Source organism: Marmota monax, unplaced genomic scaffold (assembly GCF_021218885.2).
Source record: "Marmota monax isolate L192 unplaced genomic scaffold, Marmota_monax_Labrador192_F-V1.1 WCK01_AAM20220418_F8-fsc00048, whole genome shotgun sequence".
Taxonomy (NCBI): domain Eukaryota; kingdom Metazoa; phylum Chordata; class Mammalia; order Rodentia; family Sciuridae; genus Marmota; species Marmota monax.
Window position 1 is genome coordinate 5,567,069 of NW_026694895.1, and position 23,115 is coordinate 5,590,183.

Here is a 23,115-nt window from a genome sequence, read left to right on the forward strand (position 1 = left end):
TGGAAAGTATTTCAACTTCTCAAGTTGAATGCCCAACTGTATTAAAGTACCATCAACATCACCCTCAACAGACAAGCCTCGTTGCTTTGATCCCAGAGTCCCGATTATCTTAATTTCCTTCACAGAAAGAGCTGCCAGGGTAAGCAAGTTGAAAAACCAGAGCTTCGAGCCAAAGCACCTGGATCTACAACCATATACTTTGTGCAATTCGCTGTCTCTGGGCCTTAATTTTTTTCATCTGTAAAACGAGGGACTGGGCAAACCTTCTCTTCCACTTCCAGTTCTACAATAATGATTTTCTCTGATTCATTTCTCTAAGTCCATTTTTGTAGACAAAGACCAGGCTCATTTCATTTTCTGAAGACTTTGTTCTCAAAGTCACAAATCTGCCAGATTATCCTTTAGGAAAGGAACACCTTTACCCAAACCCTCTCATCTATAAATCACAATGGCATTTCTACAATTTAAAAAACTTGTTCTTTTCTGGTGGGTGCTAGGAATTGAACCCAAGGCTTTTCACATGCTGGGCATGTACTCCACCATTAGGCTACTTCACCCAAAACCCCTAAAAGGATTTACTCTGAAATAATCGTACTAATGAACCATTTGAATGATTTATACCAATAATGGTCTAAAACACAAGAAAACTGCTATCTATGTAGTGTATAACCTATATGTAATATGAGTATATAATTCCATTTTCAACATACCTCCAAAATATATCATAAAGGACATGAGAAGAAAATGTCCTCTCATTGAAAAGTCCAAAACGTCAAACCTCAAAGAAGTTAAATACTTGCTTAATAGAAACACATACTTGGAGCAGAACAAAGGCTACAAAATCTGCTATCATTCTGCTTTGCAGACAAACCACCTTATTTTAAGATTCAATTATGCCATCCCAGGAATAAGAAAAAATGTAATAAAGTTGTATTTGCTTGAGGCAAAACACCATGTTGTTGCATGCAAGAAACTCTCAGAAATGCTAGTGCAGAGATTCCCTGAACTTTATTTTCCCAGAGAAGATTTATACTTCATGGTCCCAAGATTTTGAGAGTATGAATGAGAGACTCGGAACGTGTCTGGACTGGGTAAGGTTACATGACTCCAGTTTCTGTCCCTTTCTGGCCAGAAACTCTAGGGAATTGAGGAAGGGGAATAAAGCACCTTTAACTCACCATCTTAAAGAACCACAATGAAAGCTTAGAGATTTTTTAGGATCTCAGTCTACACCGTTCCTACCTTTTTTAAATACTGGAGATTGAATCCAGGGACACTTTACCACTGGGCTACACCCCCAGACCTTTTTCATTTTGAGACAGGGTTTCACGAAATTTCCCTGGGTGGGCTCAAACTTGTGATCCTCCTGCTGCAGCCTGCCAAGTGGCTGGGACTATAAGCATGCACCACTGCACATGGCAATCCACACCTACTCTTAAGATTTCCTGATTTGCCAGAGAATTGTCATGTACACATGAGAACAAGCACTCATCATGGACTGCCCATATTTACTGCATTGCAGCAAAGAAATATAGAATTGTTATATATATTCCAAATCAAGGACTATCTCTCCTTCTAATGATTCTGCACAGTGAGGAAGCTCAGTAGGATCAAAAGATTCCACCCTATATAAACCTGACTTTTAACTTAGAATGAACAATAAGGAAACTCAAGTCTTTGGAAATGATTCAGCCACTTTGTAAAGTGCCCAAAGGTCTTATAGTTAAGATGATAAAGAGGCATACTTACCCAATGTGGTTAGTTCTTAAAGAGATTTCCAGTTCTCTTAGCACTTGCGTAGATTCTTGTACACGCCTTCTGAATTTCTGTAATCAAAGAACACAGATTCTAACAAAACATACTTCAGCAACTGCTGCAACTACAGCTTTCTTATAATAAACTTAATAAAATATGAAAAGATCTTTATTCTGAAGCTGGCTTCTCTCACCCTCTCCCCAAAGCATAGAAATCTTTCTTATCATAGAAGTACCTTATGAGATAAAACTACAAAAATTATTTCATGTAGTATCTTTGAGTAAGTAGATTATTTTACCCTACTCCACATATATAATAATATTCACCAATATAGCTACGGGTCAGGGATTCCAAGATCATCCCATTTCAGTGATTCACTAGGAGGACTCAAGGGCTCAGAATATAGTCACACTCACAGCTGTGGTTTATTACAACAAAAGAAAGCAAAGCTAAATTGGCAAAGCAAGAAGATAAAAGGGATGAAGTATGCAGGATACCTGGTGCAAGTTTACAACAGTCCCCTCCCCCCAGGAATCACAAATGACAACAGTCATGAAGTTCACTGGAGACCCAGCATCTAAGGTTTTCACTTGGGGGGGGGGGGGGTTGGTCTCAAGGCACTCTCTGCCCTATTCATGGAAAAATTCCAGACTCCCAGGGGAAAAATGGGCACTCAGCATAAACCATTTTTTTTTCAATAACAGTTTAGGCACAGTAAGCCATTCTTAGGGAATGGTGGGAACCCTCCCAAAATACAGATGCCAACCATGCAAGCAGGTCTTGCTCAGCAGAGAAAAGTCTCAAGCTTGCTACATCAAATTCCTCTCTGCTACACCTAATGTGTTCCAAAAACAAACATTCATCGTTACTTCTGCCCCTTAGTCCTCACTTAGGAGGTCCCTCCTGTGTAACATTTCCCACATGCACATACACATACCCATATACACGCAGTATATCCTTCCTCATTCTCTTGCCTATCAAAATCCTACCTGCCCTTCCAGGACTCCATTGGGAGTTCTTTCTTAATGAATCCTTCTCTCTCTCTCTATCCTCTTGAATCTAAACCATTTCCAAGACACCAATGGATTGCACTACAATTAGTTCTCTGGAACACATTTTTCTACAGAAACATTTAATTTATAGTGACCACAGTCTCAGGCCATGATGAAAGAAGGAAATTGATGTGCAATCCCTTCTAACCAGGCTATCTGAGACATAGACCTGAGCCACCCTTACATTACACTGTTTACAGGAAAAAGCTTTGTGAACTCATGCTCAGGATATGAAGGACCCTTCTCTGCTGTCACAAGTGCTGTGGAAACAACAGTCATCAGCTCCAAACCCTGAAAATGGCTCTCATGGCTTCAGAGAAAGATGTCCAAGGACAGGAAGGAAAGGCAGGAGGTGGAAAATAAAGATTTGAGTATGTGGGGTGGCAAGAGCCCTGTCACACACTTGGGACCTGGTGGCCTAATGGAGACTTGGAACATGGCTCAGCTTAGGCAGGCTCCTCTCACCCTCTTCTCTTCCCTTTGGCTTCCTTACAGTTTCTCCATAACTGCTATTCCCCAAACATGCTAAGAAGATGTAATGTTTTGGGAATCCAGATGTAGTGGGATATAGTAAATAAAAATATCCCTAATGCAATGAAAAAGAGAAACATTCCCTTTTTCATTTAAAAAAAAAAACAAAACTAAGAAATGGGAAGGTCATTGATGTTTGGAGGAACATCTAAGCCCAGATTCCTTGACCCCTTTCCAGCAATAAAGATGCTCAGTGCAATACAGGATAAGAAAGGGGAGCACAGCAGGATGGTTGGCTAAAGGGTTCACTCATTCTTTAAACACTTCCCTTGGAGATTAAAATCAGTAATTGAGTAGAAAGGAATCAATGGGTGAGGTGGGCAATTATAGAAGGAAAGAGAAGACAGAAAACCTTATATTCTTCATTTGCTAAAAGGAAGATAGGACCTGTGAGGAGACTACACAGTCAGCTTTTTCTAGGTGTGCTGCCCACTCCCTAGTAGCTATTCACGCCTTTGTCCTAAGTCTTAGGCTGTGTGCACATGGGGCCTTCAGAAAACACTGCAGCATTCCAAGTTGCGCATTAGGCACAGTTCTGACTTGCTCCCTGAGGCCTTTGCTGCTTCCCTAACTCTGCCTTATGCTTCCTCAGGCAACATTTTCCCCTACACATCATCAGCCCCAAAGGCACAAGCTTATCAGTGAGAGCATAATGGCGTTTATGAGGATCAGGTGAAGGGTTAAGATGTGTGTGTGTGTGTATCTCAAAACAAGGTAACCAAATCAAGGCACTAGATAATAGTAACAGCAGCAGCTAACATTTCCTAGGCACTGACCATCCTGGGCATTGTCCTTTTGCAACCGCATGGTAACTGAGGTAAATGGAACCAGACTTTATCCCTGTATTGTACTAACTTGGGAACAGCTCAATTTTAGTCTGGATTCTAGACGATAGAGAAGCTTTGGAATCCCCTTCTCTATATAACACATAAACAATGAATGCTAACACTTTGCACTTGTACAATGTATCCTGAATGCTTTAAAACACTTCAAGGAGAAATCATGAGCCCAGGGGGACCAGCAAGGAGGAGCCAGGTAGAATCCATTTGTTCTGTACTCTTTTCCTTCCTTCCCTAGAAAAGGAGGGCCTGTGGATGAACCCAGGGCAGCAGCTGACCCCAGGGTGAGCCACACAAAAGGTTTCATTCCCCAAGTGCAGCTCTAGCAAAGGCCAAAACTTCTTTTTTCATGGTCTGCAGCCTTTTCCCTGCCAGACATGAATACATCCTTCCCCCCAAGCACAGTCTAATAAGTGCCTGATATTAAACACGGAGGCTGATTTAGAGAGTTCTGGTCTCAGAGATATCTAATTTAGGCTCTTCCTTCCCTGCCCTGGAGGGCTTCATTTAAAACTACTGAAAAGAATATCTAAATAGAACATGCTAAAGAATTTAAAAATTTTTTTTAAAAAGGTATTTCCATTTAATTTGAACAAAAGATTAATGAATGAAGTACTAGAGGGCTCCAGACACAGTTAAAGGAAGACTGCTCAACCTAGACTGTTGGTGCTAAAATTTAAAGCTCTGATTTGAAATCACCCCACCACCACCATACTAGGGCTGAGAATTTTAAGCTCATTTCAGCTGCAAGCCATGCCTTATTCCAAACAAATCTCCCTTTTTTCTGGGTTTTAAGCATTATAACTATGTTGTGCAGAACAGATCCTCTCCTACTGCCAGCTCGCAACAGAAATCTTACTACAGCAGAGGTAGTTAATCCAACCTCCAGTTTATCCTTTTTTTTTTTGCCTGTTTAAATGACTGTTTTTTGCCTCATCCTTCAAGACCAAACTAGGGCATTCGGGTGGACACGCATGGTTCAGGGCAGAGGCATCAGGGAGCAAACATGCAGACAGGGATTTGGGGTCCTATTCCTCTTTGTTAAATGATTTCTGAGAGAGCCCTACTCAGCTCAGAAGGCGTGTGCCTAGTAACAGGGCTCAAGCCATACAGCCTGGAAGTTACAAGCTTGGGAAATTATGAAAACCTTTAGAAAACTTTTTGAAATCCATTTTTTTTTTTTTTTTTTTTTTTGCTTTGCTTGACTTTTTTGGGAGGTGTGGAATAAGGAAGGGTTAGTGTGGAAGAGGGAAAAAGTTTTAGTTTAAAAAATTCAAGCGCCAAGAGCCCTGAAAACTGGCTCCCCGGAAAAAGTGTGCCTTTCTTTTCTCATAAGTCACATGCCAAGACAACAGAGAATTCAGCTTGAGGTATTTTCACTGGGTCCTTGAAAGCAGGAGTTGTGGAAGGTCGAGGAAAAAACAAATGCTGCTGTCTGGTGAAGAGCCACTTCATCCATCCTGAGCAAGGGCGGCTCTGCCCTGAGACATCCCAGGACCCATCCAGGCCTGCAGGGCCGTGCCAGGCTCCATGCTTTACCACAAGGATCGGCTTAAACCAATTGTGTGGCTGCACAAAGCAGGGCTTGTTTGTAAAAGGATAGCCAGTTGAGAATGGAAGCAACTATTCTCTCCTTACCTTCTTCAGGCCAGAGGCAGGGTTTGGGGCCAGGGAACCTACTAAAAGTATCAACACAGGATGTGACTGCACAGCTGGGATGACAAAGCCCCAGTGATTTTTCAAAGTCTCTAGAAATGCACCAAAGCATGAAAGACAAGTATTCCTTTTGCAAAGCCTGCTTGTCCTGGGGCCTACCCACCTTTGGGCTGGACTCACTGCCCTGTGTAATTGGAAATAGCAGTGAGTCAATAACCATTAGAGGTATGTGACCTCCATGGAGCAAAGTACTCTTAAATGCTTCCTTAAGCAAGGAGGATGGTGGAGTACCCTCACCCCTTGTCTTCTCATGTTTTCAGTATCCAAAGGTGGTTTTCCTAGAGGCTTTGGCAGACACAAATGCAAGGGAAAGAAAATCTTTCCAAGTACAGAAGGATTCTGTCCACTAATGAGGAAGCTACAACACAGAATGAAAACAAATCCCCTTACCTTCCTGGTTACAGCTGGATCCAGATAGCCTTTGAGCTTTTGAATGTATGTATGGGGAGGATTCTTCACCTGGAATCGTTCCTGCAGGAAGCACAAAGGCAAAGAGCATGAAAGGTATGAAGGCATGACACAGTCCGCTACATCACACAGATTAGTGTCACTGACCATGGCCAAAATGCATCCCAGGAGAATGTGGCCCTGCAAATAAGCACTATGCACTAATTGTTTTGAATCTTTATAGTAGATGATCTTCTCTTGGCATAGGAAGAAACTGAAGCTCAGCGAAATGTAATACTTTCCTTTGATGCCAAAGCTTGTTGGTGGTACAAAAGGATACAAACCCATGTCTGCTCAGCTCCAGAATATGAAATGCTTTCTCTGCAGGGTATTCTTGGCCTGACCTATTTCAAGTCCTCCTGAACAAGCCTTCATTAGATCATATATTTCTTGGGATGTCTTCAATGTTGGCAAATCTTTCAGACAATCATTTAGTTTCATCCCGTATTTTTAGACTTGACTCAAAGTAGATACAACTTATTTGTTTCAAAAATAAGTGTTGAGTCTACAGCCAAGAGACTGGAGTGTGGAGCATGTGAGTGTGAACACAGGTATGTGTGTTATCATTAATGGGCTCCTTAAGCAGCTCCTAGTTACGAGATCCAAAAATATTTTGATCAGGTATATATATACATACAATGTGTGTGTGTGTGTGTACACATGTGTACATCCACGTTTGCACACACTTGTAGAGAAACAGCATAAAAGTCATGGATGAAGGGCCAATGAAGGGAACGGTCATAATCATAAAGGCAAAGACAGAACACTCCTGAGATGCTGGCAAAGTGCTATTTCAGGACCTGCATCGTAGTTACCAGGCATTGACTTTATTCTACTTAATATGCCAGTTCTCAGGTTTCACAACCTTTTCTGTATATATTCTACAAGGAGGATGGTTTAATCAGCTCTAAAAGAAAACCAAGCTGGGCACCGTGGCACATGCCTATAATCCCAGTGACTGGGGAGGCTGAGGCAGGAGGATCACAAGTTCAAAGCCAGCCTCAGCAACTTAGTGAGGCACTTAGCAACTCAGCAAGACCCTGTCTCTAATAAAATATTTTGCAAAAATATTTAATTATGTCTGGGGATGTGGCTCAGTGGTTAAGCACCCCTGGATTCAATCCCCAATACGAAAGAAAGAAAGAAAGAGAGAGAGAGAGAGAGAGAGAGAGAGAGAGAGAGAAAGAAAGAAAGAAAGAAAGAAAGAGGGCTGGGGTTGCAGTTCAGCAGCAGAGTGCTCATTTAGTATGTGCAAGGCGCTGCGTTTGATCCTCAGTACCATATAAAAATAAATAAAATAAAGATACAAAAAATATTTTAAAAAAAGAAAACCATGAAATGAGAATGGATTTTATCACTTTCATGTTTTTTCTACCTACAACTCAAAAGATGTTTTCCTCATCTTTCTTTTTAATCTGATTATTGCTTACTTTAGAATGAAATTTTTTGATATTTTGTAACACTGGCAACAAGCCAACATGATTAAGCATTTCTTTATCCCTTATAAACTTGTGTTTCTCCAATACAAAGGACCACCACATTCTTCCTGATCCACTCAAGTCTTTACAGATTTAGAAAAGCTAAAGATCATCTGATATTGAAAGAACCTCTTATTACAGAAATTTATTGAAACAGCTATTACTAATATTTAATACTTTATAACAGGGGAAGTAGTTTGTCATTAAACATCTACTAATATTTCCCCTTTATTTAAAAATGAGCAGGATGAACTTTTTAGTATGTAAACTATATCTCAATAAAGTTCTTTAAAAAGAGATCAACATACTGTTGCTAATTATTCCCTCAAATTTTCAATCCTGAGAGCAATTTTCTTTCTTTTGGTACTAGAGATTGAACACAGGGGCTCTTTACTTCTGAGCTATATCCCCAGTCCTATTTATTTGTTTATTTAGTGCTAGGATCTCCCTTAGTTGCTCAGGGTCTCTCTGAATTGCTTAGCATGACCTAGAACCTGCAATAGTCTGGCCTCAGCCTCCAAATTGCTGGAATTACAGACATATACCACTGTGCCCAGTCTGACAGCAATTGCTAAGTAACAATTCACTAGTATTCACCATGTTTAGTGACATTATTGTATCTATGCATGAAAACATATGAATTTTTTTTTTCTTTTCAACACTAACACTTTGCTAAGAGATCATAGGAGAATCTACTGCCATAGGGTTAGCAATGCTGTTGCTGAGGACCAAAATAATCACAAAAAGTTCTGGAAAATGAACTGATTAAACCATGACTGCCAACCTGTGTTTGCTAACAAAAGCTGATGTCAGAGAGAGAGAGATTAGGATATTAATTTTAAAATATGATTTTTAAGAACACAATTGCAATTATTCAAAAATTTAAAAATCCAATGATGACACAAACAGCTCCTCTCCAGCACAGCAAATACCACCTATCTCTAAATAAAAAGTACCTAAAACTTGAGACTCAACAAATTGTAACTCCACCAAATGCACTGTTTCAAGACTTAAAATCTCAGCCCATCAACAGTTGCTAAGAGACTTCTGTTTTCTTGCTCTTTTAGGCTATTTATCTGTTCATAAGAGAACAGTCATATTTATTCCTTTAAAACAAGAAATTTTGGTGACTCAGAGGGGCTTTCTCAAAAATACACACTTACTGGTCCTGTTGACTTGATTGTATTTCCTTTCTGAATACAAGAAATTATGGACAAGGTCTAAATTTAATAAACCTATACTTGTGTTTAGTATTTGCTACTATGGTTTCAGAGCCTTTGAACAGCAGCTCTGATGATAGGACCCAGTCAATCAAACTCGTGTCCAAACTAAAAGTCATTTGCTGCTGAGCCTGTGCTGTGTCTCTCACATGTTCTGCAAGTGCCAAATGGCTTTCATAATGACACATTTTTCATTAACTGGTCACCAGGAAGGTAAGGCTGCTTATACAGAACTGCTCTCAGAGAGGGGAAAAGGAAAAGCATTTATTGGACTTCACTCATATCAACTGCAACAAGAAGTGGAGAACCCAGGCGATTCCTAAAGGAACTGTACAAAGGGGCTATGATGTGCACTAAATAATTAGGTAAATAATTAGGTAAATCCCTGTGAGTGGAACTCATTGGCTAGACTACAACATGGCTTTTGCTATGAGATGCAAAGCTTCCAGTTTTTTCAAACCTGGACTGTTTCTTTGGGAACAGTTCCCCTCCTCACTTATATGCAATGAAATTTCTCACTGAAAGCTTTTCTGTATAAAAATTGGGACCTGGATATTCCACTCCTCTAGCAAAAACATTTCTGATCTTTTACAGCCTCTCTATCCACCTGTACAATTAATTACACAAGAAATTAATTGAGGTTAATTTGGTATGAGATTGACTTACAACAATCAAATTATAAACCATTTCCACTCTATAAATCATTTGGATAAGCAGCTCCAAAATCAAACAAAATCCTAGTCAAGTTTATGTTATACCTTAATATTCTGAGATTTAATGAAAGAAATTACAGAAAGACATTTGGAAAAAAAAAAAAAGTCTCTAGGAAATGAATGTCTCTCAGGGAATACACTTACTGTTGAGTTTCTCTCCCTGTCTGGGATGGTCACAGGGTCACTGGCTCTAAGTCGGTAGTATAACAACAGAGCTACACAAACAGCTTAAGTATCCTTAAGGATGAATTAGATGTCACCATCATTATGCCATTATTAATGTTTTTTATTTGGATCCTGTAATAATTCACAATGGATAGTGAAAATTCAAAGGGCTTTGCTTTTTTTACACATAAGTTTACCACACTTGAATGCCTCCCCACCTTAGAAGCTGGAAGTAGCTGGGGTTGGGCATCCTTTCCCAAGTCTGAGTAAGCAAACTATAGTCTCCAAATGAGCCATAATCACAACTAGAACCATTGCCATTAATGAGTACTAATTTGGAAGATTCAGCTTGGTGCTAAGTGCTCCTCAGAGTTCAATGAACAGAAATAATCCATGTCCTCAAAGAGTGTACCCTCTTAAATAGAATGCTGACACAGTAGACATGGAGAAGATGAGAATAAAATATCACATTAATATTGTTTATAGATAGAAAATACTTATACAGTGTACAAAAGACCAAGAATAGTGCACTTGTATGGAGAAGGGGGTGCCAAAACCAATCAGATTTCCTAAGTTGGAGGCATTGAGGTAAGCCATAACACATCAGCCCTCATAGGGAGAATTATTTATACAAATAAAAAATAACTGACACAAAGTAAGAAATTGAGAGCACCAAAGTCTCTAAGAAAGCTTATACATGTTCTTGCCCCAAAATATTTTAATTTCAAAGGGGATGTCAGATTCTTCTGACTTACAGAAAGTACAAATATAGGAGTATATGGAGAATGATGAGAAAGGAGAGGATGATTTGAGGAAAATGACTGTTGGGAATGGTGGCATGTACCTGTAAGTATCACAAGTTTGAGTCTATTCTGTGGAACTTGGTAAAAGGCCCTGTCTCAAAATAAATAAAAAGGGCTGAGGGTCTAGCTCAATGGTAGAAACACTTGCCCAACATTTGTGAGGTCAATCTCCAGTACTAGAAATAAAAGGCAGGGGCAGGGGGGGGGGGGGGGACTCTACCTATTAATTGCAATAGGCGGCCATGGGCAAGTTCTGATGGGATTCTAATTTGCAAAACAACTACCAAAGGAAACCAGTGCCAGCCCAGCTGTGCTGCTGTTCAGGGGAGGTTCCTGTGGTTACTAATGGATAAAAACATTCTACCAAACAAGACCCCACCCCTGAACATTTTGAATAATGCTACCACATTTAGGACCCCTATTTTCAGGCACTGGCATGAATAATACCAAATTTTGGGAAAATGATTTTTGTCATTTTATCCTTTCACTCATCCAGAACACATTATTCAAGACTATGTGTAAAAAGCAAAAAAAGAAATAAATTCAATTTTCCAAAGCATTAAATCTTATCTGTGTGACACTATAGACATAGCTATACCACAAAGTACAATATGATAAGAACCATATGTGATCCTCTGGAAGTTCAAAGAAAGGTGAGCTTCTCTCCAACTGAGATGATCAAAGCAATCTCCCTGGAGAAAATGGCTTTTGAATCGAATTGTGAAGGGATGGCAGCATATAGATACCCCAGAACAGTGTAAGAGGAAGGAGACAAAGTTTTCCAGATGAGGGAACCTAAGAACAAAGGCAGAGAAGCACAGGGCATGTGCTAGTAACTTCAAGGGGTTTAGCTGGGTTTCAGGAATACTATTTATGAACAGAAATGGCAAAAAGAAGCTAAATGGTGAGTTAGAACTGACAAGAGTGCATGTCAAACAACAGGCCACTCAGTCTAGGACAGACAACTGGGAGTCAATCAGGAATTCTGACTAGTAGAAAAACATCCAGTTAATACTGTAGAACTCTCCTTTCTCCGTTCCCAGCTGAAAAGCTGGCCGTTTCTGCACTAGATTAGACTTGAAAAATCAGCATGTCAGATTCATTCCTAGGCCAGTTTCTTGGAGAGCTTTGAAGCATTCTTCAACTCTGAATATGAAATCATTTTCCTAGTCAGGGAGAAGAAGATGGCTTTCCAAGTGTTCCATTACAGCTCCCAGACTGAAAATAACTTTTGAAGAGACTTTTCCAAACGATTTCCTTTATTTAGACTAGCAAGAGTTTTTTCTAGTTCAATAGTCTTTCCTGATCAAAACATTCCATAACTCATTTTCTAATATGTAATATTAATTAGGCTTCTTTACTCCCACTCAGAGTTCACCATTTTAACCACTTTAAAAAGTGTTTTCATTGAATTTGTTGATCTTGAGATAAAGGAAGTCAGACCAATAAGGTTTGTTTTCTATCTCATGTAGTTCAAAGCAAAATATGAACCACCACAAGTGCTTGCCACACAGCAGGTGTTCAATAAGGAATAGATGTTATTATTACTGAAGATCTAAGAACCAGATAGAGTAATGAAATGTCCAACTGGTATGGGTATCTCTACGATAATTTGTAAGGTCTTTCCTCGTCCCTCTCTCAATAGGCAAAGATTTCCATTCTTTTAGGCTTTTTTTTTTTTTTTTTTAAGTATAAACTATCTCAAAGACCTGCCTCTAAAGCAATTAAGGATGCTTATTAAACTGAAAGTTCTCTTGATCCAATCCATTACGTAGCCAGGAATCTGCATTTTCTTATATTCCCCAAACAGTTCTCCTGAATACTAATGCTTATTAATTATGGCTTTACACTGTACTTCCTTCTTTGGATTGCTGAATCCCCCTCTTTAATCTACAAAGAAAATGTGCATATGCTTGGCAAGCAAAGACTTAGGAATATTTTCAATTCTGCTTAAAGAAACAGACTTACAATATAAAACAATAGTTTTAGTCTGTGCCTCCATGAAAATTTTGCAAACTTTCTGGAGAACACTCTTCCCATAAAAATACTGATGAGGGCCACGACCAAGTTAAGATGGCACCTGGCAGTTTGCTAGGAGGAGTGGTTTCTGAGCCAACGACAGCGAGCCATTAAGATGATAAGGATTCCTTAATGACTGACTACTGTATCTAGTTTATGTTAATTAAGTTAAGCTGTGTGTAATTAGTTGGGTATATGTGCCTCTGCAGTCTGGCAGAAAGGCGGTGCCTGCTACCTAGGGTACCCGCTACTTTGAGTTCCCGCTCAGTTCCCACTGAGTTCACTCGCAATAAAGTAGTTCCCGCTTCAACCTTCAAGTTGCTTGTCATCTCCCAGTTATTTCGCCCAGATGGACAACAGCAAATACAAAGTGTACAGCTGGAGGTATAGCACAGTGGTAGAGCACTTGCCTATATGAGGCTCTGGGTTCCATACCCAGTGCCAAACAAACACAAATGTAAAACTATGAGATATAAACACATCTTGTTTATTCATCTGAAAATGTCAATATGAAACCCTCTCCCCCATATTTGTTACATATCCCAGGAATCTTACTTGGGAATGCCTTCTGAATGAGAATAAATTACTGAACATCTTTAAGTCTCCAGAGATAATCATGTATCATGAAATAAAACATTGGTTGGTGGAGAGAATGAATAATATTTCTGATCCTGATCAGGGAAAAAGGAAAAAACAAAAAGAATAAGCCTTTTGTGAAATTATATTTCCTGTAGAAACCATTAGGTTTTTCACAATTTAGAAGACAGCACTAAAATTTTTCACTGTAGAATTCGAAAACATGCTAAGCTCCTATTTTAAGAACTACTTTCCATGTTATAGTCATACTAATTGGCTTTTCTAAAACTTCATTTGCCCAGATTCAAACTGTGTGGAAACACATGGGTACAATTCTCACAATTTCAATAAGTGCTTCCTCAATCGATTGCTTGGAATATTTATTCAGAGCATAATTTATATTTGTGAAACTTTAAAGCAGATAGCATTGAGGCAGTAAAAGAAGGTACCTTACACTGAAGTCAGTGTCTGACACATGTAAATAAAGACTTGTGAGCAGAACAATTGAAAAGAGGGACAAGTTATTCTTAGTCAGATCTTAGTCTTGCCCTCACTACTTGTTATACTTTACTTAAGGTACAGATTTAAACATAAGAGACAAGCTAAGAATGCTAAGCTTCAACATTTATTGATGGTTGTTGCTTACAGTAAAGAAGCCATAATACAATGTTCAACCATGGAACTAGGTTTTAATCAATGCAATGATACAACATAAACCACTTTTCTTCATGAAGGGATAAATGAAGTGGTAAGACGGGCTATTAAAAAACACAAGAAACTTACACTTCAAAAATATCACTTAATGGGCTGGGATTGTAGCTCAGTGGTAGAGCACTTGCCTAGCATGTGCGAGGCACTGGATTCGATCCTTATCACCACATATTAATAAATAAAAAATAGAAGCCCATCAATAACTAAACAAATTTTTTAAATATATCTCACTTAAAATAGCAATCAAAATCATGAAATCCTTGGGGATAAATTTAATAAAGTCTGTGCAAGAGCTATATACTGGACATTTCAAAACACTCATGCAAGATGAATAAGTCATTTAAATGACTGATAAAGAAGCCATATCACATGATGATCTAGGTCCTCCACTGCCATTTTTTTTTAATTTCCAAACGATTATAGTTTTTTTAAACATAAAAATTTTCAGAATTAGGCAACTGTTGTAGTATCAACACAACTATTAGCTGAACAACAAAGTTATTTGGGGGGGGGGCCAGTAAACAAAAATAGCCTTCCACAGTAAAGACTGAGTTAAATTCCAAGCATTAAACAAGTAGTATTTGTATTACCTGCTAGAAATTCTTAGCTAGCATGCCTTAAGTTTGTTTATTATGAATCACTTTCTCAAAGATGAGGTTGAAGGTCAATCTTGGTCTAACCCGTGTCCATTCAATTGCTATATAATTCTCCATTTCCTGAAACATTGTCCCTGAGTTTATAAAAGATGTTTGTCTAATAAAGTTTATTTCACACCACATGATCATTTAATCTAAACCAGCTCAGGTAATTAACTTGCTTCAAAGAGTGGAAGAGTCTATAATTCCACATGGATAACCAGATAGGAAGGAAGTCAATGTGACGTCCACTATGACAAAGGGAACCTAAAACTCTCAGATTGAGTCCTCAGCATCTAGCTCTGGCAATGGATGCCAAATAGCACTTTTGACAAGCAGTTGTATCAGCTTGTCGAAGACAAAAGTTTAGAAAGGAATCATTTTATCCCCTCCTCTTTGGGCCAACTTATCAGCCTATACTCTGTGAGGTAGGCCAGCATCTTTTCCCCCTGCTCTAAAGAGGAAAGATGTAAATTCATTTCTAAGTTCAAATTCAATTTTCCAGGACTCCAGAGATATTAAAACCCAAAAAGCTCAACATTTAGGAAGCTGGCATCTGCTTCTTTGATTGCTATTCCAGTGCTGAAGGAACTGGAGGCCTGGAATGAGTCCTAATGGAAGGAGAACTACTTTCAGGAAGGAAACAAAAAGAAACTTTTCTTCTTTCCAGTAACAATTAAGTCAATCCTCAGGTCTGGAGACCTCAAGAAAAGGAAACAGTCTGTTTAAAATCTCAAGCAAAAGTAGCCAAGAGACAAAAGTATCTTTTTTTCCCCCTAAAGTTTGGCAAAAATCACTAAGATCCATAGTCAATCCTCACCTGGCACATTGCTGGAACTCAGTAAAAATGAATTGGAACTAGCAACAATCTGGAGCCTTTTCTCAATTCAAAGTGTTCATATGAGGTACCTGTTTTGGGAAAACTTTGGTCCACATACTCTCTTCTCACTATTTGCTGTCCCCAATGTATACAAGTAACTGCCTATCCAATGAATAAATGAATATTTAAGTAAAAGTAAGTCTGAATATTAAGGTTTTATGTGAATATACAACCTGAAAAAAAAAATTGAACAAACCAAAATTGGTCATCGGGACAGAGACTAGCAACTGCAGTTTATTAAAAGTGTTGTTCCTCCTGGGCCTTCACCTAGTCTGCATTTCTCATCCTCCTGTGCAGGACAAGTCAACAGAATGTGACTGTAGATAATTGTATGCTCCTCCCAAGCCTGGCCCAGGTGTCATCCCAGGTGTGTACCTGCATTTTTATCTCTCACTAATTGAAGACAGTCTCAGAGTAAAGAAAAAGCTACTTGTTGAAAAGAACCTCACCTGGGTCCTTGACTGTAGAATTTCTATCCTTCATGACCAACAGCCTCCAACTAGATTCTTATGTAAATAAAAACCTTACTATGTGAATCCTTATACATTTGGCACTATAGCAGGTTAGAGTGGTATGTTCTATCCTAATCTCTAAACCAGTGAACATGACCATATTTGCAAAAAGGGGCTGGTCTTTGCAGATTTAATGAATTTAAGAATCTCATCCTGGATTATCCATGTAAGTTTTAAATTCACAGTAAGTGGCCTTACACAAGACAAAAGAAGAAAAGAAATAGACATGGGAACGAGAGGAGATTTCATGCAAAGATGAAGGCAAAGATTAAATTTATGTAACCACCATCCAAGGAATTACTTAAAACCACCTGAAGCTGGACTGGCTAACAAGGTTTCTCCCTTACAAGCCTTGGAACGAACAGGGCTCAGCTAACCCCCTGAATTCAGGTTTCTGATTTCCAAACTGCAAGAAAACACATAATTATTTTCTTTTTTCTTCTTTTCTTCTAGTACTGGGATTGAACCCAGTGAGACTCTAACACTCTAGTACTCCCAGTCCTTTGTATTTCTTATTTTGAAATGAGTTCTCTCTAAGTTGCCCAGGCTAGCCCCAAACTTATGATACTCCTGCCTCAGTCTCCTGAGTCACTTGGATAACAAGGATATGCCACCACGTCCAGCACATTTCTGTTGCTTTGATCTAGCAAAACAGATAATTCTGGAACACACAAAACACATTTTTATATGTCATTCAGCAATTTTAGTAGTGTTTTAGGTGGTAATTATACTGGTATTGTTATTTTTTAAAGCTTTTTTATGTTGTTGGAAAAGACAAGTCCATCAATATTAGGAATCATATTTCAAGTAGAAGAAATTTGTAAAAAATCTGAGTAATAATAAAACTTGATTTGGATAGATCAGTATGAACTAATAATGTATAATCTTATGCTATTATATATTTGTTTTGTTTTGGGGAGCACTGGGGATGGAACCCAGAGCCTCATGAATACTAGCCAAGCACTCTACCACTGAGCTATATCATCAGTCCACGAACTCACTATTTTAGTTATGTATTTTCAGAGTGTAAACTCTGAGAAGCAAATTTTCCCAGCAGCTATGATGGCCTGCTACTCTCACATTCTTATCTCCAATATCATCCCCCAATAAAAACAGGGCTTCTTGACGAAATGACTTACTCTGGTTGTGGTGCAAGGAAAGCACACGTTTAACCAAAGAGAGATTTTTAGCATAAAATGAGCTTTCAAGGATAATGTCAGAAAGACACAGAAAGTCAACAAGAAGGTATTCCCACAGGTCAAAGAATTGATAATAAAGCCTCAAGATTAATGTATAGATTCACAATGACTTAGAAAATCCATCAAATGCACAGTGAAACTCTAACATATCAGAAAACTCATTGGTCACCTTTTGAGGCAATTATTCAAATACTTTGAAAAATGGCAACTGAAATAAAGTAATCTAGGAATAATCATATTCTAGAATAAACCAAGACCCAGTTGAAAGTTTCAGTTCCTATCTTAATGCAGAAGAAAAAGAAAATTAGGAAATCATTGTTTTCGTAACTCCTAATGAAACACTCCAGCCAAAGATTATCAATTGGTATTAAAACCATTAGGCACCAAGTTGATAGGTAATGAAGTAATACTATACAGATTCTTTCCCATCGTAAGATGAAAACACAATATAGAATGCAGTGATCAGATTTCCCCTAATGAATTGGATGATCTTATGTATAGGTGAAACCATCAGACATTTCTGTCTCCTATGATATTCTTCACAAAGATATTCAACATCCATCTAACATGCCTTAAATTTAACTATTTAAGCTGACATAAAATTCAGGAGTTCATTCACCCCTGGGAAACAAATGGGTAAATGTAGAAAGTGAAAATGTCCTACAAGAGGGTTTGTCTGGCATCTCAATTATAAGAGCATCACAAACAAAAGGCTGTCTAGATTAAAAGAGACTTAAATATCCAGACGCAATGTGTGACTGCTCCTGTGCTATTTTCTTATTTAAACAATCCAGATACAAAGAACATCATAAAGAAAGCTGGGAAATATGAACTGAGCAATATAATATGTTAAGGAATTATTATTAATTTTAATCATGATAACATTATTTGGATAGAAAATTCTTAATTTTAAGGTATATAATGAATTTGAAGAAAAAAGATAAACTGGAAAACAAAATACCAAATGAAAAAAATCTAACTAATCCAAAAGCCAAAATAAAGACAGTAAAGACCAGACAACAAAATAAGAGGAAAAACTCCAAGGGTTGAAAGATATACTTTGAATAGAATTAAACAGATCACACACACACTCCACTCACCACCATCACTACCACCACCCCCAAAAAAACACTGTTAATGAATACAAACCCAGACACAGTGGTTGCACACCTTTTAATTCCATCAACTCAGGAGGCTAAAGTAGGAAAATTTCAAGTTTGAGACCAATCTGGACAACCTAGAGACCCTGTCTCAAAATAAAAAATAAAAAAGGCTAGGGAGGTAGCTCAGTGGTAGAGAGCCTCTGGATTCAATCCCCAGTAATGCAAATAAATAAATAACATTCCAACATACCCTGGAATTAAGACAATATAGTAAAAATGTAAAACAATTTAATATCAAATAATATTATAGTAAAAATGTCAGTAGGCAAAAGGGTAGCAGGAGGAATAGGGGGTGATGGCTATTGGCTATCCCAACAGCTGAGAGTAAAAAAAAAAAAAGAGAGAGAACAAAGTGTAGCTAAATGTAGAATCAAAGCCTGGAATTTGGGGATAGGGGCTAAAAGCAGATTAAGCTGGGCGTCTGGAAGCAAGGAGAAGGGGAAATCTGCTGGCATCATTATCATTTCCTTTAACTTGTCCAATATCTCCGCTCTCCATATGCTTGCTCAAATGATTAACATAGCAGCCACTTGCACTAAAGGAGGCTATAAAAACCCCATAGAATCACTACTCATTTATTATCACTGGTGCTCCACGGACAGGCACTCTTCACAAAGAATCTGATGGGCCACAGGAAAAAAAATGATCAGCAATATTTAGTTACTTGCCAGAGAAGAGTTCTAAGTGGTTCATGAAAACATGAACATCAAAAAAAAAAAAAATTCAGATATATTTGCTCTTTTTTATTTAGGAAATATTATTCTAGTGACAAATTTGCTTAACTATTTGATGAAAGTTATTCAATAAGTAACTCCCTTTTTAAGAAACAGCAAAAGGAAACAAGTGAAGGGTTTAAAAAAAAAGAAAAGAAAAACATTTCTCTTTCTTTCTAGCAATACTGAGGATTGAAAGCCAGGGTTGTGCAAATGCTAAGCATGCACTTTAATGAACTATATACCCAGACTGAATCCAGGGCCACTTGAACTACATTCCCACCCCCCTTTTTACACTTTATTTTGAGACAGGGTCTCACCACTGGTCTCAAACTTATGATCCTCTGCCTCAGCCTCCCAAGTCACTGGGATAACGGGCATGAGCCACCACACCTGAAAATATAATTATTCTTAATGATTAAAAACTTTCACATGGTATGGTTCAGTTGGATTGAAAAGGACAAGTGATCAGTTCTCACCATAAAGAAGTATCTTAACAATGAAGTATCTTAACAATGTAGCATCTTAGTGCCACCAGACTGACTCAGCCTGGCTGAGTGGCAGCAGGAGCCCTTCCGTGGAAGAACACTCATGCCAAGCCTTGAGGGCTGTAATCTGATCTCCCTGAAGTGCCTCACTCAGGAACCTAAGTGGGTACAATTCCTGAAAATTCTTCACTCTCCCACATTACTCTGTACAAGTGAAGAAAAGTCAGATTCCCATCTCTTTACTCTCTCCCAATCCCTTTCCCAAAGGTACAACGCAAAGCAATATCCAGCCATTAAGAGGCAAGGTGGGCCATGTTGAAGATACTCCATCAGCACCCATAGTCCCAGAAGCTTTCTAACTTCGCTTAGGTATAGCACCCCTCACAGTTTCTGGACTGCATTATACATTCATGGAACCTACATACATGAGCAACAGTCATCTCAAATGTCCTGAATTCTCTAACACTTACACTTGATCATCCAGCAGATGTACAGTTATGAACCAAGCTCCTTCCCCACGGGGAAGTTCTGTAGTTTTCCCCCTCCCCCAAATCACCTAGAGAAACCACCTAGAGAGAGAAACTTTAGTGACTTCCCTTTATCCACAACATGTAACATCTTTGCTTCAGTGAATTGTTTCCAGGTGCCTGTTCAGTGAACAACTAAAAGGGCTTTCGATTGGCTTGGAAGCAGCTGCTCTCATCTCACCTTTGTGGACCCTGATATTGACCTAGTCATGCATACTATGAATCACACTGTCATCACCTACCAAATAAGGGAGCCAGAGAACAGGTAGGTAGAAATGACAAAAGGATTTTTACTTTATTTCATATGCTCAATTAAAATTTTGTTTGACAAGATGTCTTAACTTTCCCAATAGAAAAAATAAAATCAAAATGGGTTGGAAGAAGTGACCTCTAATAACCCATCAGATATAATGATCTGGAAGTCTAAGTTCATCCAGGATCTCTGAACTCCCTAAATATAGCATTTACCCATAGTAAACACTGTGCTAAGAGCTCTCACCTGTGAGAAACTACCAATGCCCAAACCCAAAAGGTTTAGCATAGGGTCTGCCCAGAAAATCAATGCATGAGTAATGACAAGTGACTTCTTTCTTTCCATAGACATAAATGTGACTGCAAGAGCCCTCTTATTGATGGGCAGCTTGTGGGGTTTTGCTTGCAGTTACTAAAGGAACTTAGCATTTCCAGTTTTCTATTGCAGGCTACTATAAAATTTACCTTGGTGATCCTACACAGTCCTTGAAATTAGGTCCTTATGGGAACCCTGCCCATTTTTTTTGAGTCTATAAATAGATACTCAGGTATGCATCATCCAAAATCCAGCAGGGAGATCCCCCACTGTGGCTCCATTTACCCAGAGTTAAGACTATCTCCCATAGTCCCATAACCCTTGAGACCCACTAGACACTCAAGATCACTTTTTTTTTTTTTTTTTTTTTTTGTACTGGGGATTGAAACCAGGCTCACTTAACCACTGAGCTATTTCCCCAGCCCTTTTTATATGTTATTTAAAGATGGCATCCAAGTTGCTGAGGCTGGCTTTGAATTTGCAATCCTCCTGCCTCAGCCTCCCAAGGTGCTGAGATTACAGGCATGTGCCACTGTGCCTGACTCAGATCATCTTTATATTTTGCAGTGGTTTAGGAAAGCACTAAGTCACTGCTGAAATATTGTTCCTCGGGCCAGGGATGGCAATACCTGCCTGTAATCACAGCAACTCCAAATAATGAGGCACGAAGATCACAAATTGAAAGTCAACCTCAGCAATTTAGTAAGACCATGTTTCAAAATTTTTTTAAAAGGCAGGGTAGGGAGGATGAGAGCTGGGGAAGTAGTTCAGTAGTGAAGAATCCTGCATTCAATAACCAGTATCAAAGGAAAAAATTCTTTGGGATTCCATCTTAATTAAATCTGAGGTAAAATTTATGAAATCTATACCATCAGAATAAGTCATCTTAAAATTTTTTATCTTCAATATGAATGTACTTAATATCATTGAATTATACACTTAAAATGGTTACAATGGTAAACTTTATATTATGTATATGTTAATACAATTTTAAAAAGACAAAAATTTCTATCTTGCTCCTGATATCAGCCAAAAAATTGGAGTCACAACTATTTCACCAAGCCTGTAGCCAGGTTTTTCAGTTGGCCAGAGGAAGGTAGAGAGAGAGCTCTCCTCCAAAAATACAAAATAAGTAGACTCCTTGATACTACACCAGAAACCCTTCCTCTCGTTAAAGGACTTTGTAGAATTAAGCAATGAAGTTTAGTTTCACTAAGCACAAGCAAACTACACCAAGAGGGCAAGAGGAATAAAGAAACAGTAAACCTGTAGTTAGTCTCCCAGGCCACCTACTAAACCTCTCCCCTCTTTTCTGCCATCTGTGCCAATAATGCTAGCTTGCTTCTCCATTGCTCCTGAACATACACATCATTTAAACATTATCTCTTTGGCTCAACATACTTTCAATAAGCATTGTTTGAGGCACTAAGGAAGTTGCTGGAGGTACACAAACAAATGCCACACAATTCATACCGTAAAGGAACTAACTCTTGAAAGAGATGTATTTTTTTTAAATACTTTCAAAATGAGTATGAAAATGTTGGTATAACAAATTAAAGGATGAGTTGCAGATAACTCTATTGCTTTTCCTAAGTTAAATCTTGATAAATACTTTATTATTTTTTTTAATTTGTAGATGGACACAAATGGACCTTTATTTCATTTATTTATATGTGGTGCTGAGGATCAAACCCAGTGCCTCATATGTGCTAGGCAAGCGCTCCACTGAGTTATAACCCCATCCCCACCCTTTTTTTTAAAGCACTTATTTCCCACTCCATATTTACTTTCTTAGGAAAGCTGAGCAGATTCAGAGTACCACCTTACACAAGGTCGCCAGTATACAGAAAATTTTAGGTTATCAAAGAAATATAATCTTTGTTCAATAGTAATGCTGACATGTATCTTATATTTAATTTGCTCAAAAAGATGACTTACAAAAGTTTACAACTTTATCCATGATTTTTTCTGGTAAGGAAAGCAATGTGAAAAGGAAATCTGGGCAGAAAAAAATTAGATAAAGCCATGAATGAGGTTGGTAAACAAACACATATCATTAAAATACTGCAGAGTTGGTCAGGGTAGGCCACAAATTTGACTCTAAGCCTTCTAGCAGCTAAGGGGAAAAAGAAGAAGTGTGACTAATTACATGATTCATAGTGTCTGTATGATAATTTTTCATGGAAATGACACCTCAAATTTTCTCCATAGGTCTTCCAACACTAGTATTCACATACTTCCTTTGGAAATACGTTTCCTTAGTATTACCTCTTACTTAGTGCTCCTAGCCTAAAGCACGCATACTATAATGACAAATAAAATGTCTAGATTTATTTTCTTAAAAAAATAAAATTGTTATTTGTGCACAAAGCATGAAGTGCCTAGGGTGTTTCATATGTTAGATG

The 23,115-nt window shown here is 38.3% G+C and overlaps 1 protein-coding gene across 8 annotated transcripts in view; it reads right to left on the reverse strand.

Annotated features, from left to right (window-relative positions):
- Positions 1–23,115, reverse strand: part of Fmnl2 (formin like 2) — a 283,661-nt gene that overhangs the window by 99,225 nt on the left and 161,321 nt on the right. For all 8 annotated transcript variants that reach the window (XM_058573498.1, XM_058573496.1, XM_058573497.1 and 5 more), the window contains exons 3-4: positions 6,284–6,364; positions 1,750–1,826 (exon numbers count right to left, since the gene is read on the reverse strand). In XM_058573498.1, coding sequence (XP_058429481.1) covers positions 1,750–1,826; positions 6,284–6,364 — 158 coding nt within the window. The remainder of the gene's footprint in view (positions 1–1,749; positions 1,827–6,283; positions 6,365–23,115) is intronic.